Source organism: Megalobrama amblycephala, linkage group LG12 (genome assembly GCF_018812025.1).
Source record: "Megalobrama amblycephala isolate DHTTF-2021 linkage group LG12, ASM1881202v1, whole genome shotgun sequence".
Taxonomy (NCBI): Eukaryota; Metazoa; Chordata; class Actinopteri; order Cypriniformes; family Xenocyprididae; genus Megalobrama; species Megalobrama amblycephala.
In genome coordinates this window covers 2,704,935-2,720,906 of record NC_063055.1, presented here as the reverse complement: position 1 = coordinate 2,720,906, position 15,972 = coordinate 2,704,935, and the positions used below count along the sequence as shown (strand labels likewise).

At 36.1% G+C, this 15,972-nt stretch overlaps 1 protein-coding gene across 1 annotated transcript; it reads right to left on the bottom strand.

The window, feature by feature from the left end:
* naif1 (nuclear apoptosis inducing factor 1) lies at positions 1–7,537 on the bottom strand. Its single transcript, XM_048210652.1, has 3 exons — positions 6,205–7,537; positions 3,838–3,885; positions 1–1,013 (listed from the first exon to the last, which is right to left on the bottom strand). Exons 1-3 carry the CDS (start codon positions 6,638–6,640, stop codon positions 541–543), a joined length of 957 nt encoding a protein of 318 aa, XP_048066609.1. The 5' UTR covers positions 6,641–7,537; the 3' UTR covers positions 1–540.
* Between the last annotated feature and the right edge of the window lie 8,435 nt (positions 7,538–15,972).

Genomic DNA, 15,972 nt, shown 5'->3' with positions numbered 1-15,972 from the left:
TGTGTGGAGAGTTTCTTTATTTAACATACATAAATAAAAATGTTATTGTCAAAAACTAAAGAAACAAAATCCTCCACAAAGTCTTCCAAGGCCTCACCTGTAAAAGGAGCCATTAGTACATAAATAGGAGAAACTGTGCTTTCTGTACATCTCTGATTTGTGTTTTAGGGTTTGCATTCACTGCATGCAATGCTTTTGTTCATTTTAGGATCAATTAAATAAACAAAATGTAGAAAATCATGTCAAATTCATTGCCATCTATTTGCTTTTTAAGGAACCAAATGTAAAAATAAAACCCACAGTTGAAGTTAAACTGAAAAGATGTTTCACTTCAAACTAAATAAAAAAAAAAGGCTCTTTTTAAAGTAAAACGTATATTTTGGATATTTAGATTTTGGCCACTTCTTTAAAACGCTAATAAAAGTCCTCATTTCACTTTATCCCTGAAACATTCACACATACAAGCACAAACTCTTTGAGGCACCGTGCTGTACAATAATTTACAGTCTATTCTAGACCAGACCTGTCACACGTTCTGCTCTACTGTCTGTCTTCAGGCTTCGCCGACATGTTTTCCACTCCTTCTCCAGTCTCTGTGGCGGTCGCCGTGTTCGAGCTGTTAGCGTTCTGCAGAAACTTTCTCAGGTCCTTCAGAGCCGGTCTGAACATCTGAATGAGAGCCAGCAGAGCGGCCTGCGTGCCCTCCAGAGCCTGGGCTTGTCTCTCTTGAGCGCAGGCCTGGGCCTCCTGCGAGCGCCGGATCATCTGGAGCAGGTCGTTCTGGTTCTCCAGGTGCTGGGCGATCTCACGCACGTGCAGGTTGGTGACGCGGTGCTCCTGGAGCAGTCGGGCTGAGTTGAGTGCGATGCGGCTCTTCAGTTCCTGAGGTTTGGCGGAACATTCGGCCTGCGCTGCCAGCATCTCCACCGGCGCCTCTGCAGTGACGGTCACGGGCGTCTCGGTGGTGCAATACTCCACCATGCCTTCCTCCAGCGTGTGGTACGTCGTCTCAGCTGCAGGGGCATAATCACACATCTTAAAGGGATAGTTCACCCAAAAATTAAAATTTTAAACTTTCATTCATCTTCGGCACACAAATGAAGATACTGTTAATGAAATCTGAGAGATTTCATTGACAGCTACCACTCTGACGCTTCAAAAAGTTTATAAAGAGCAGCACGTTTGAGCTTCTTCAAGAACCAGTGAGGTTCATTCTCGTGTTACGCATCACGTTTGAGCTTCCGCAAGAACCAATGAGGTTCATTCTCGTGTTACGCTTCATGTTTGAGCTTCCGCAAGAACCAATGAGGTTCATTCTCGTGTTACGCATCACTTTTGAGCTTCCGCAAGAACCAATGAGGTTCATTCTCGTGTTACGCATCATGTTTGATCTTCTTCAAGAACCAATGAGGTTCATTCTCGTGTTACGCATCATGTTTGATCTTCTTCAAGAACCAATGAGGTTCATTCTCGTGTTACGCAGCACGTTTGATCTTCTTCAAGAACCAATGAGGTTCATTCTCGTGTTACGCAGCACGTTTGATCTTCTTCAAGAACCAATGAGGTTCATTCTCGTGTTACGCATCATGTTTGATCTTCTTCAAAAACCAATGAGGTTCATTCTCGTGTTACGCATCACGTTTGAGCTTCCGCAAGAACCAATGAGGTTCATTCTCGTGTTACGCAGCACGTTTGAGCTTCCGCAAGAACCAATGAGGTTCATTCTCGTGTTACGCAGCACGTTTGATCTTCTTCAAGAACCAATGAGGTTCATTCTCGTGTTACGCAGCACGTTTGATCTTCTTCAAGAACCAATGAGGTTCATTCTCGTGTTACGCATCACGTTTGAGCTTCCGCAAGAACCAATGAGGTTCATTCTCGTGTTACGCATCACGTTTGAGCTTCCGCAAGAACCAATGAGGTTCATTCTCGTGTTACGCAGCACGTTTGAGCTTCCGCAAGAACCAATGAGGTTCATTCTCGTGTTACGCAGCACGTTTGATCTTCTTCAAGAACCAATGAGGTTCATTCTCGTGTTACACATCAAGTTTGATCTTCTTCAAGAACCAATGAGGTTCATTCTCGTGTTACGCATCACGTTTGAGCTTCCGCAAGAACCAATGAGGTTCATTCTCGTGTTACGCATCACGTTTGAGCTTCCGCAAGAACCAATGAGGTTCATTCTCGTGTTACGCATCACGTTTGAGCTTCCGCAAGAACCAATGAGGTTCATTCTTGTGTTACGCAGCACATTTGAGCTTCTTCAAGAACCAATGAGGTTCATTTTCGTGTTACGCATCATGTTTGAGCTTCCGCAAGAACCAATGAGGTTCATTCTCGTGTTACGCATCATGTTTGAGCTTCTTCAAGAACCAATGAGGTTCATTCTCGTGTTACGCATCATGTTTGAGCTTCCGCAAGAACCAATGAGGTTCATTCTCGTGTTACGCTTCATGTTTGAGCTTCTTCAAGAACCAATGAGGTTCATTCTCGTGTTACGCATCATGTTTGATCTTCTTCAAGAACCAATGAGGTTCATTTTCGTGTTACGCAGCACGTTTGAGCTTCCGCAAGAACCAATGAGGTTCATTCTCGTGTTACGCATCATGTTTGAGCTTCTTCAAGAACCAATGAGGTTCATTCTCGTGTTACGCATCATGTTTGAGCTTCCGCAAGAACCAATGAGGTTCATTCTCGTGTTACGCTTCATGTTTGAGCTTCTTCAAGAACCAATGAGGTTCATTCTCGTGTTACGCATCATGTTTGATCTTCTTCAAGAACCAATGAGGTTCATTTTCGTGTTACGCATCACGTTTGAGCTTCCGCAAGAACCAATGAGGTTCATTTTCCTGTTACGCAGCACGTTTGAGCTTCCGCAAGAACCAATGAGGTTCATTCTCGCGTTACGCAGCACGTTTGAGCTTCCGCAAGAACCAATGAGGTTCATTCTCGCGTTACGCATCACGTTTGAGCTTCTTCAAGAACCATTGAGGTTCATTTTCGCGTTACGCATCATGTTTGAGCTTCTTCAAGAACCAATGAGGTTCATTTTCGTGTTACGCATCATGTTTGAGCTTCTTCAAGAACCAATGAGGTTCATTTTCGTGTTACGCATCATGTTTGAGCTTCCGCAAGAACCAATGAGGTTCATTTTCGTGTTACGCATCATGTTTGAGCTTCTTCAAGAACCAATGAGGTTCATTCTCGTATTATGCATCACGTTTGAGCTTCCTCAAGAACCAATGAGGTTCATTCTCGTGTTACGCATCACGTTTGAGCTTCAGCAAGAACCAATGAGGTTCATTCTCATGTTACGCAGCACTCGATTATGTCATTCGCAGTGCTTCATGGGAGAGGATGGAGCTAAAGAGCTATTTTGGAGCATGTTGCTTTTTTTGACTCACTGATTGGAGTAATTTTCTGTGCAGCATCATGGGTAATGTAGTTTTTCACCAGGAATTCCACTGCTAAACACGATTATTTTAAAAATAAGCTGAAATAATGCAGGCTGATGGCTTCAACAGAAGCAAATAACATCAATTAACAATCTTGTAGCTCACAGTAAGGTTGTATTTAAAGGTTTATAAGTTATCATTAAAAATATGGAGAAAATGCATGGAGTTTTTACTTCTGGAACCTGACTGTTGCACTCTATAGCAAACCAGAACCATCTAATCAAATCCCCACGGACAAACTCAAGCCCCACCTTACATTTGTTCTTGTTCCAGTAACCGTTTCACTTACATATAAGTATGTCTATCACAAATTCCATTTCATTTCGACTTTAATATTTTAAAAACAGAAAATTGTCTTAGATGTGTAAAACTAAAACCATACCTTCAAGAGTTTTGATCTCACACGCTGCTGCGGCCGCTGGTTGAATACCTGTGAAGAGACAATCACATTTATACGGCATCGAAATGCATTTGTAAAAGTGTAAACTCAAAATTTAAATTATAAAATGGTAATTTTCTCAAAATATGTATATATAAATAAATATATATTTGCCTGATTTATATTACATTTTATTCCTTTTTTTCTGGCTGTTGACAAATTTTCTGATTTATGATGTGGTAAAAAGAGAAACCTTTAATTCAAATATGTCAACAAAATGAAATAGGAATGCTCACATTAATTATGCAAATTAGCAGTGTTGGATAAATTTCCATAGATTATTATTCATAAATTATTGATTTAAGCATTTAAAGGGAGAAGGTTACATTAAAAACATACGTTTTAAACATTAGATATTAAATTGGTATATAATTGTTCTATAGTCTATACAGTATTTAATGCAATTACATCAGAAGTAACTAATAAAATTGAAGAAATATTAGGAGTAGGGGAGAGTGTGGTAAAATGAGCCACTTTTTACTTATGTGGTCCTCAAGATAAAGGAAAATGAGGCAGAAGTACAATAAAAGTATTTAAAGCAATTTCAGGATGTTTCCTATCATTTTAAATGATCAGAATGCATCTATGACAAAGGGTTCTAAAAAATATGGCTTCTTTAAAAAAAGTGTTCCACTGGCTCAATTTACCCCAGGTTAGGGGTAAGTTGAGCCGAGTCAGTAGGTGGGTGTAAACTGACCATCTAACTGAATCTAAAATCAAACCCATGGGAAATTTTAAAGATAGTTTACTTATTTTAAAAACTAATTTAATAAACAAATTTCTTTTTACAAATATTTTTTGTAAAAGTATTTTACAATTTATTTATTTTTTAAACCTAAATTAAACAACAAAAGACCAACCAAATGAAGTTGAAATTTCAGTATGTTTAACTGTTTGCATTTCTGAAACAATATGTTGAACATCAAACTTGTAACCTTCCCATAAACAGACTAAACAGAGAGTTTGTTGAGTAAAATTAAATGAAAGCTAAATAAGAATGAATAAATGTCACTGAAACTAAAACATTTTAGTCAAAAGGTTCTTGACATGGTATATAGTTTTTCTGCAATGTCGACCATGTTAGGCCATTAGAGACTACAGGTGGAAAGATATATATGATTAAACATCCTCTGGTTCATATCAAAGAAGGATTTGGTGTACTTCTACACTCGAAAATAAAGATAAACTAAACCAGTTGCGTAATATTACATTGAAATGACACCAGTTTATATTTCAGATTTAACTTAAATTAATTGCCTTATGGTGGGGTAAGTTAAAACACTGGCTCAATTTACCCCACAGCATTTGGCTCACTTTGCCCCACAGCTGCCAATTTAGGAAAAGCTAGCTAGCTTACCAATTCAGAATAATATTTAGCTTTAGGTCTTTTTAGACCCCAAACGACGTTTGCTCAAATTAAAAAAAAAATGTTCTCTTTGTCCAAATGACATGAAATTTTGTAAAAAATAAGTTCAAAAATGTTGATTTTGAGGATGAATTTTGGAGTCTTATCATAATGTAACAATATAGAAAAACTGATTTTTTTTTCCATTACAAAAAAATACTAAACTTTGACAAAAAGTAGCCTTTATTGTTATAATTGTGATTTCATAATATTTAGATATGAATCCAAATGAAAAAAACTTGTGAAAAGATGTCTTTCAGTCAGTCAAACAGCACATAGTGGAGCTCTGCAGCATCTACTGGTAAAAGTGATATTTTTTTACTTTTAAAACTGCATTTTCCAAAAGATGGGCAAAAATCTTAAACTAAACCATGTCAAATTACCCATGAATGAAATTTAGAAATGTAGGTCTTTTATAAAGTGAATTTTACATAAAAAGCTGTTTTTGTATAAAAAAAACTATTTAAAAATATTTTTAATTTATTTATATAAACCTAAAAATTATGATAAATCCTCCAAAAACTGCACAAATGTGGAGTGAAAACATTAATAAACAGAGTAAAATTACATTTGTTTAAAAAACCAAGTATTTTGTTACAAAATTACATGTTGTTGCCTGGTGTCTCCGGAGACCCCAAAGACCCTGAGTGTGCACCCCAAACGAAGACCGCACAAAGATAATATCCCTTTTGCATATTAAAACAACATTTCAGAGAACAAAAAAAAGAATTTTGTGATTGTTCAAGTGGAGAGTATTATGAAATCTACAGTTAAAATCTATTTTTTCCTGTAGTTCATGGCGTAAAGTGTTTTTACCAGGTGAAAATAACGGAAGTAAAGTGTAAGTCGGGCTCTTTGAGATTCTACGCATTTAAAGTTACGCAGCGGTAACGCTAGTGTCTTACTTTGCGTTAACGTGACTGTGGCTGCGGAGCTGATGGGCACCGCAATCTCCGCGCCCGCTTCCGCCGCAGGCAGGCTGATGATGGTCGCTTCTCCCAGCAGATTGCAGATGCGCTGCTGCATGGAGGTCAGGATCACGGGCACGGTGGTGCAGTCGCCCGTTCCCTCCATGGCCGCGCGCGCCTGGGCCACTTTTCGCCGCACCTCCGTCTTGAGATCGGACCATTTCTTCTTGACCTCGGCGAGCTCGCGCAGACAGGTGCTGACGGCGTTCACGCGCTTCAGAATCTCCATCCACGCGCAGTTCTTAGCGATGTGCGTGACGCCCGCGTTAAAGTGATTGACCAAAATGTGTTTTTGTTTCTCCATCTCCTCCACGATGATCTCCACCTCCCTTTCGGAGAAATTAGTTTTTCTCTTTTTGGCCTGAGATGCCATTACGTTTTTAATTGGACGCAGGGGTTTTATAAAATTGCGTAGAATACGTAAAAATAGTAAGTTTTTTGTCCTGACACAATTGCGCAGCGTAATGGCTTCTTGAATCGACTTCTCCTCCAACAACAACGTTGGCGGCCGCAAATGGCTGAAGTCCCGCCCCCTTCGTCGCTTCTTGCGATTCCCATTGGTTTAGATACGCCAGTGACGGTGACGATCTTTCTTTTCATTGGTGGAAGCTGTGATCAATCACACCTTACGTTTGCGCGGCTAGATTTATCGTCAGCCAGATGAGGGAGCTCTTTAATAACAAATATATGTACTTTTCGAGTAATTTCTCGTTATAAAATTGAAGAATAAAACGTAAAATGTACGAATCAGTTATGTGTTGTGATATTTATCAATATAAACATTGTAAAACAGGGTGTAGGGACATGGCTAACTTATTATTATGCTAATTTATCCTACTTCCTTCTTTAATACTGAATAAACAAACAAGCAGTTTCATATTTACATGTCGGTTTGCTTTCTTACTACTTATAAAGTGCAAAAATAACAATCCATCCATTACATCCATATCTCAGAACCAATGAGTATTTAATTACATTAAATACTGTATGGACTATAGAACAATTCTATATAAATTTAAAATCTGATGTTAAAAATGTATGTTTTTAATGTAACCTTTTCGCTTTAAATACTTAAATCAATAATTTATGAAGAATAATCTATGGAAATTTACCCAACACTGCTAATTTGCATAATTAATCTGAGCATTCATCTTGTTGACATATTTGAATTAAAGGTTTCTCTTTTTACCACTTCATAAATCAGAAAATTTTGTCAACATCCAGAAAAAAAAGGAATAAAATGTAATATAAATCAGGCAAAATATAAATGAACAAACCTCGCTGTAAAAACCTTCAGAATATAGATTCTGATGGAAGATTTCTGAGGAAAAATTAACATATTTTGAGAAAATGACCATTTTATAATTTAAATTTTGAGTTTACACTTTTACAAATGCATTTCAATGCCATATAAATGTGATTGTCTCTTAGACTTATTGTCAGCCAGAGGAGGGAGCTCTTTAATAACAAATAAATTTACTTTTTGAGCTTTATAATACATATTTCTCGTTACAAAATTGAAGAATGAAACTTAAAATGTGCGAATCAGTTATGTGTTGTGATAATTATCAATATAAACATTGTAAAAAAAAGTATTATTATGCTAATTTATCCTGCTTCCTTCTTTAATACTGAATAAACAAACAAGCAGTTTCACATTTACATGTTGGTTTGCTTTCTTACTACTTATAAAGTGCAAAAATAACAATCCATCCATTACATCCATAGAGGTGAATTTTGAGGCTTGTTTTCATCGCACCAATGAACAGAAGTTTCTGGACTGTATTTGTATAGGATGGGAGGCCAGGAAACCAAAAGTGTCACATAATAAACAGCCCTCATATCACACTGAAACAAGTTTCTCTCAGACTGTTGGCAAAACAAAGTCTAAAAATAGTTTTAAGAACATGACAGGATGTTCCCAGTATTGTCATACTTGTGTGAATATGTCCATCTAAAGATTTGACCTGTGGTGTTTCTGAGCAGTTATTGTGAAAGTGTGCAAACTTATGAAGCAATTTTTACAGAACAGGTCCATACCAGAGCTTTGAAGTTAATGAATCTCATAAAAACGGGCTGTCTTTGATATTGGCATCATAGAAATAATAGCAGTGGACTGAAATAGATCAAGCATGACCGTTCTGAGAATTAAGATTCAGAAAACTGAATTCTTCGAATAAAGTCACCTGTTGAAATGAAATAAGAGGTGCGGCCTTATAAGAGCAAACACACAATAGTGAACACACCAACATGTGATGGATCGCTGTGATATTAAAGTTACGATGATGTTCTGCTGTTAAAGATGTACATTGTAAGGATGCTTTGTGAAGTGATCCACTCATTTGAATTCAGCTATTGTAAATCTTTCTCTATTGTTTATTATCAAAACTAGCGATTGTTTGGGATTCAAAATGAATCAACCACCAAACTATTTACATTGTACCATATCCTCAAGCAGTAGTTGCCCTCGCTTTATGACTGGAAGTCAAACCTACAGTAATTTACTGCTTTATTGTTGATGATTTCTAAGAATTTGGCTCTTGTTCGCAGACTTTTGGGAGCAAAATTGAGGTCGGGCATGCAAATGAAGTTCCTGGAATAGAGGAAATCTATCATAATCTCTTTAAGACAGCAGTGGAAATGCATTGATCTCATTCTCTTTTTTTAATGTTTTTTTTTACGTAAAAATACACTTTAAAAATCAGTAAAAATAAAAAAGCGAAAGCTGTGAATAAAACCCAGGATTATTGGAGTACGTTAATACTATTTCAGTCTTTCTACTTTAAAATTTGATCATTAATTCAATGTGTTACTTGTGATTATTTGTGAAATTTAGCAAATTCAGAGTCAAATTTCTGAGTTTTACTGAGTTTTACAAATCCTACAGTTTTTTTCTGTGTAATTAGGCATGCACTGATATGAAAATTTTGTCCGATACTGATAATTCTTTATATTTAAGCCGATAACCGCTATATTCCAGATTTTTCATATAATTTTTGAGAGTCTGATTACAAAAACAAAAGTCTCAGCATTAAAAGCCATGTCCTAAACACACAATTATAATGTTCTCATTATGATATTATGTAGCTTATATAACAGATTTGCGATGTACATGTTGCACTTAACTTTTTGAAGTGATTTCAATCATATTTCAAGCAATTTATAACCATCATGGCAGACAGTGTGCGTCTGCAGCGTCTCAGCTGAAGGAAATAATCCATTATTTATCGGTTTTAATATATCGGCCAAATTTTCTTATAAGGCTGATAACGATAACATTAAAAATGAACATATCAGCTGATGCCAATATGGTGGCTGACCTATCGTATAATTGTACTTCATTATTATACTATTTTATACTTTTATTTGAGAAAAAAAAATGCTACGTTGTTTCAACTTAAATTTGGGTCAAAAATGGACAAACCCAACCATTGGATTAAATTTTTTAATTAAATTAAAAAATTGGGTTTGTCCATATTTGACCCAAATTTAAGTTGAAACAACCCAGTATTTTTTAGAGTGAGAGTATTTGCGCATTTATAAATTATAGACCATAAAACACATATTTCACTCATGATCATGACTTATTAAAAATATTTTCAAATTACACTATTACATTAACTTTTTAAAGGGGACCTACCACAGATCATTTATTATAGCTTGTCAAATTTGCCTCTATTTGGGTGTGAGCAAAAACACACTGTTTTTGTGTGTCCCTTTAAATGCAAATGAGCTGCTGCTCCCGCCCCCTTTCCAGAAGAGGGCGGAGCTTTAACAGCTCAACAACAACAACGCTGGAGAATCTCACGCAGCCAAAATGAGGATTGTCAGTAACAGTGTTCAGCCTTACATTGTTCAAACCGGAGTCGACACTGATGGAGAGACTCAGGAAGAAGTTACAACTTTTAGACGTTTCTGAATGGTTAGTGGATAAATTGATGTAGTTGCTGTGGAGTTGATTCAACTCATCCACTAGCATGTGCCGTCATCTTAGCAGCACATGTCGTTCATGAACATCTTATTAAGCAATTGGGAACTACAGTGTTCTTGAGCTCTATTGGCCAACGCAACAGAACATGCCATACAAATGCTGGAACACAGAGTCACATGAGAGACGAGGGCCGTCCTTCGCTGTGTGATCGTGATGCTCTCCATCACTGGCTCTTGCCTCATCTTTTTCAAAGGCTTTCACTGGTATTCACAGACCTGGCAGGACTTTGTGTTTCAGTCTTACGGTCATGACACACTTAAACACTTCCAGACACAAGCAAAACTCTGAATGCAAAACTCAGAGAACAAGAAAGTCCAAGGCACACGGCCAATGAGTGAATCCAGTGATGTCATACAGCCTTCATGCTTATCATTGTTTCTGGTGTACAATCTATGAATATGAATTTGTGTTTTTGATTGCAATACATCAACATGACAAGGTCAACATGAACTTTACCTTCAAAATAACAATGCTGAGGGGTTTTGCTTTCAAGTGTGCATGAATGTTGCTTCAACTTCTAAAAGAAACATGTTTTTATACAACAAGGACACATTCAATTGATCAAAAGTGACATTTAATGTTAAAAATGTTTCTATTTCAAATAAATGGCACTCTATTCATCAAAGAATCATGAAAAATTAAATTAAAACATATGAACTGTTTTCAAGATCAGAAATGTTTCTTGAGCAGCAAATCATCATATTAGAATGATTTCTGAAGGATCATGTGACACTGAAGACTGGAGTAATGATGCTGAAAATTCAGCTTTGATCACTGGATATAAATTACAGTTTACTGTATATTCACATATAAAACAGCTATTTTAAATTACAATAATATTTCACTATTTTTTCACTATTTTTCTGTATTTTTGATCAAATAAATGCAGCATTTGTGCAGAAGAGACTTATTTAAGAACATTAAAAAACCTTAATAAAGATTTTTTACCTTTGAACGGTTGTGCATTACCTTTAAAATTGTGAAAATGTGTTGTTGTATTGTTTTTGTTCTGTTCTGTTCAGTAAATCAGATCTGTGATATCAGTAACAGCCTGCAAACTGCACTTTTCTCCTGTTTCTGTTGATAAGAGCGTTTGAAAATCTCAGCAGAATGGTTGTTGATCCAGTGTCCTGTTATTGAGAGACAAACAGTGACAGTGAGGCTGGTAATTGCACGTAAAATGAGAGATAGCACATCCTGTTTTTCAGCTGTCAATCTGACCTCCAGGTAAAGTTTATCGGATGCACTTCAAGGGATCAGACGCTTTCAGACGTAATCCAGTTCCAGATCAAAACAAACACAGGACGCTCAGCGTGATGCACACAGATTTGGAACTTGACCTTGGATCTGTACTGTGGTTAATATACACCTTTAATAGCTCTATAAGTTTGAATGTATGGAGCTCTTTATGAATGAGCCGTTTATCTTCATGTAAAGCGTGTATCTGTACGTGACATAAACAGATCAACGGTTAGAACTTATTTCTCTGAGGAGGGGGCCTTATCACGATTGGCCGGTCCATTGATCAGAATGCTGAAACCTGAAAAACAACTTTGTTTCATAATTTGTGTACCTGAATAATTGTACTTCATTATTTTTGGTAATTTGTACTTTATTGGAGTATTTATGCATTCATAAATTTTATTTATAGACCTTAAAAGCACAAAGTACACATTTCACTCATGATCATGACTTATTAAAAATATTTTTTTTTAATAAAAAAGTGTCAAATGACACTCAGTTGAAGCTTATTTAACACTGCACATGAGTAATGTAATCACCATATGGTAATTTATGCTGTGAAAACCATTCATTTTGCAATATAAATATATGTGGACACTTTTTACTCTCACTCAAGTAAAGACATGCATCCATATTAAAATACCATTTCAGTCTGTCTACTTCATAATTTCATGTTTAACTGTGCTACTTGCCTTTGTAATTATTTGTGAGAATTAATAGCAATTTTTGAGTGAAAGCTGCTTCAAAGTAAATCCTGCACCACATTTATTTCAGTGCAGTTCCAGAGAAACACTGTAAACCTGAATTAAATGAGTTATTTTTACTCAAATATTACTGAAAGTGTATTGTACCTAATAGAAAAAAGTTAAGTGAACTCGGTAAATGATTATGATAAGCTGAACATAAACTGTATAAGTGCAGCAAATCTCTAGCATGTATTGCATCAGACTGCATAAGGAGAATAAATGTTGAAATTAAGTGTTTAACGTACAAAAAATTGAGTTCTGCCAACTTATTAGGGTTTGCAGTGAACTCTCTGGAACTAAAGGTCTTGAATGAATCAAACATCTCAAGCTAATGTCATTTCACACAGGAGCAGTTGTCTTTCTCTCAACCCTGTCTGACGAAATAAGAGCTCTGTACTGACTCCCAAAGCCCGCGTCTATCCCCCTGCATGTGTTTAGTGATCCCCGCTGTGTGACTCGGCTAAAATTAGTTTTTAGAGAGCACAGGAGTCAAATTCAATCACAAGGCCAGCCTGATGCGACGCTGCATACAGTACATGAGTGCACTACTTTCCTCAAGCTGGATTGTGTTACAAAGATACTGAGCTCTTCTGATGCATGTTTAGAAATTACCTATTTTGGTTTGGTAGTAAAGTAAATACAACACCCATACTGAAAAAATATGTGCAAAACAATGCAAGCTCAGTAATTGCTTCATATGCAGTGTTGGGGGTAATGCATTATGTAATCAGATTACTTTTTCAAGTAAATAAAGTAATGCATTGCTTTTAAATTTACAACAAAATATCTGAGTTACTTTTTCAAATAAGTACTGCAAGTTGCTTTGTTTTTCTCATCTATTGACTGACACCTCTGCTGTCCCCATGTTGAGAGAAATCAGGAATAAGTGAGGCATTGTGCATAAACATGATGATTATTGCACTTCTAGATTAAATGTGAGCATTCCTCAAAATGAATCATTGAAATGCTATCTAGTAAATATTATGCAATTAAATATGTTAAAAACCAATATACTTTATGTATTTAATCTCACTTTATTAACCAATGTCTTTGTTGGTAACTTATCGATCCAGTTCAACCATACTAATAAGCCAAAATGACTTTAGTTAAACATCAGATTTGTACGGAGCCCCGCACATGACATGCAGGAAAAAAATAGTAGGTTAAATCACGTGCACGATTTAGCAAATCAAGGAAATTAAATAGTAAAAAGTGCACACAATTTAGTAAATCGAGGGAACGTAATAGTAAAACGTGTGCATGACTTCGCAAATCGAGGGAACGAAATATTAAATTGTGCGCACGATTTAGCAAATCAAGGGTATGTAATAGTAAAAAGCACACACAATTTAGTAAATCTAACAAATGAAATAGTAAATCGCGAGCACGATTTAGCAAATCGAAGGAATGAAATAGTAAAAAGTGCACACAATTTAGTAAATCGAGGAAACGAAATAGTAAAACATGCACACAATTTTCTTTTTTTCTTGCATGTCATGTGCGGGGCTCTGTACATTTGTGTTTCTTTTTTTGTTGTTGTTGAATTTTCTTCTCCTGCGATCCAGAATGGCAGAACAGCTGAAAGGTTTGTTTGAGCTGCGCCCTCTACTGTACAGGCGTGAATTTGCATTTCGTTCCTTTTTTTTTTTTAAATAAAAAAAAAAACCCAAACAAACAAGAAAGCCCAGCCCAGGTGAGAAAAAGTAATGCAAAAGTAACTAAGTTCCACAAAAGGTAACTTAGTAACACAATTAGTTACTTTTTTAGGAAGTAACACAATATTGTAACACATTACTTTTAAAAGTAACTTTCCCCAACACTGGTCATTGTACTCCTATGGAAGCTTGCTTCTGCCACTGTATTAAAAAAGAAGGCAATTGCAACTTTTTATTTTATTAATTGCGATTTTTTTTCTCTTGCAATGGCAAGTTTATATTCTGCAATTCTGATTTTTTTTTTGCAGGATTGTGAGATGTAATCTCGCAATTGTGAGAAAAAAGTCAGAATTGTGAGATAAAACCTTGTGCCTATTCGGATTGCCAAATAAAGGAAGAACTGAATAAATGAAGAACTGAATTTTTAAAAGGAACTGGATGTTGTTATATAAGATACACGTGTAGTGGATGAAATGATAACTGTCAAAATAATTATTTATAGTTAATAATTTTGGCATTTGAAGAGGTCTAACAACCAGTCTTTTTATATACCAGGCCTTTCCCCTGCAGCGTGCAAACATCCCCTCTATGCAGGTTACAGATGGTTAACAGGTTGGTGTCCCCCTCTGCACAGATACCTTATAAATCTCTCTGGAGTAAGTTTTGGCACGGACACTTATCCTTGACCAGACTCTGACGTAATTCTGCAACTGGAGCAGACAGCTTTGCTGCAGGATTATGCCTCACAGCGTCGCCTACAGAGTGGCCGTTTATATTTGGGTCTATTAACGTTAATTGCTGCTACTAACCAGGAAAATATCCTGTACTGACCTGCTAACTCTAATTAGTTCATTTTTTTTTAACTCCAATTACATTTGGCTTCAGTTATTTTTAGTAAGACTTTTAAGTTTTCTATATGCACAGGGTTAATTAACATATGCAAATGCACATTGAGGTAGAAGGGAAGGAGACCTCTCATGAAAGTGAGTGCAGTAATTTTTTTAGTTATTTAATATGAAACGGGTCAATACAAATACAAAACAGTTCAAATATGTGACCCTGGACCACAAAACCAGTCATAAGTCATACGGGTATATTAGTAGCAATAGCCAACAACAAATTGTATGGATCAAAATTATCGATTTTTCTTTTTTGCCCAAAATAATTTGAATATTAAGTAAAGATCATGTTCCATGAAGATATTTTGTAAATTTCCTACCGTAAATATATCGAAAATGTATTTTTGTGAGTGGATATGCATTGCTAAGGACTTCATTTGGATTTTCTCAATATTTTGATTTTTTTTGCACCCTCAGATTCCAGATCTTAGCCAAATATTGTCCTATCCTAACAAAGCATACATCAATGGAAAGCTTTTTTATTTAGTTTTCAGGTGATGTATAAATACCAATTTCAAAAAATTTACCCTTATGACTGATTTTGTGGACCAGGGTCACATATGCAACCACATAGACTTTATGTTCACATTTATGTAAATTAATAAAGAAATTAGCTGAATGAAAACAGCCAAACATAAAGCCTTATTTCAGACTTATTTTCAGGCCATGTTTTTATATATTACAACTTTTAGATATATTTTGTCACTTTTATTAGTTCTTTTTTTTAAAGAATATATCTATATAGCTTTATTCATTTTTATTTATTTCATTTTTACCAAATGATATATATAAACATTTTATTTCAAGTAACTTTAGGAGGTCAATAAAGTTTATTTTTAGTATTAACTCCTTTTTTGTCTAACATGTTACAGGTCTGTGTCGGTTTCCCTGTGGAGTCTCACTTGAGAAAATTCCATTGACTTGAGTCAATTCCATTGAAATTTCACATCAAGTCACATGATGGCTCTTCTGGCAGCTCATGCTGGTATGGAGTAGTGAAAGAGGATGGGCCTTATTTACATACGACCCCAATGGCCCTTACCCGTGATTGGTCTTTGAGACTCTGACGCGTTCAAATGTTCAAATGCGTAAATCCGCTGACCAATCAGAGCCCGCCGCCCTTCACTCAGTGGGCGTGTCTAAGGACTTTTCTCGACATGATCAGGCGCTTT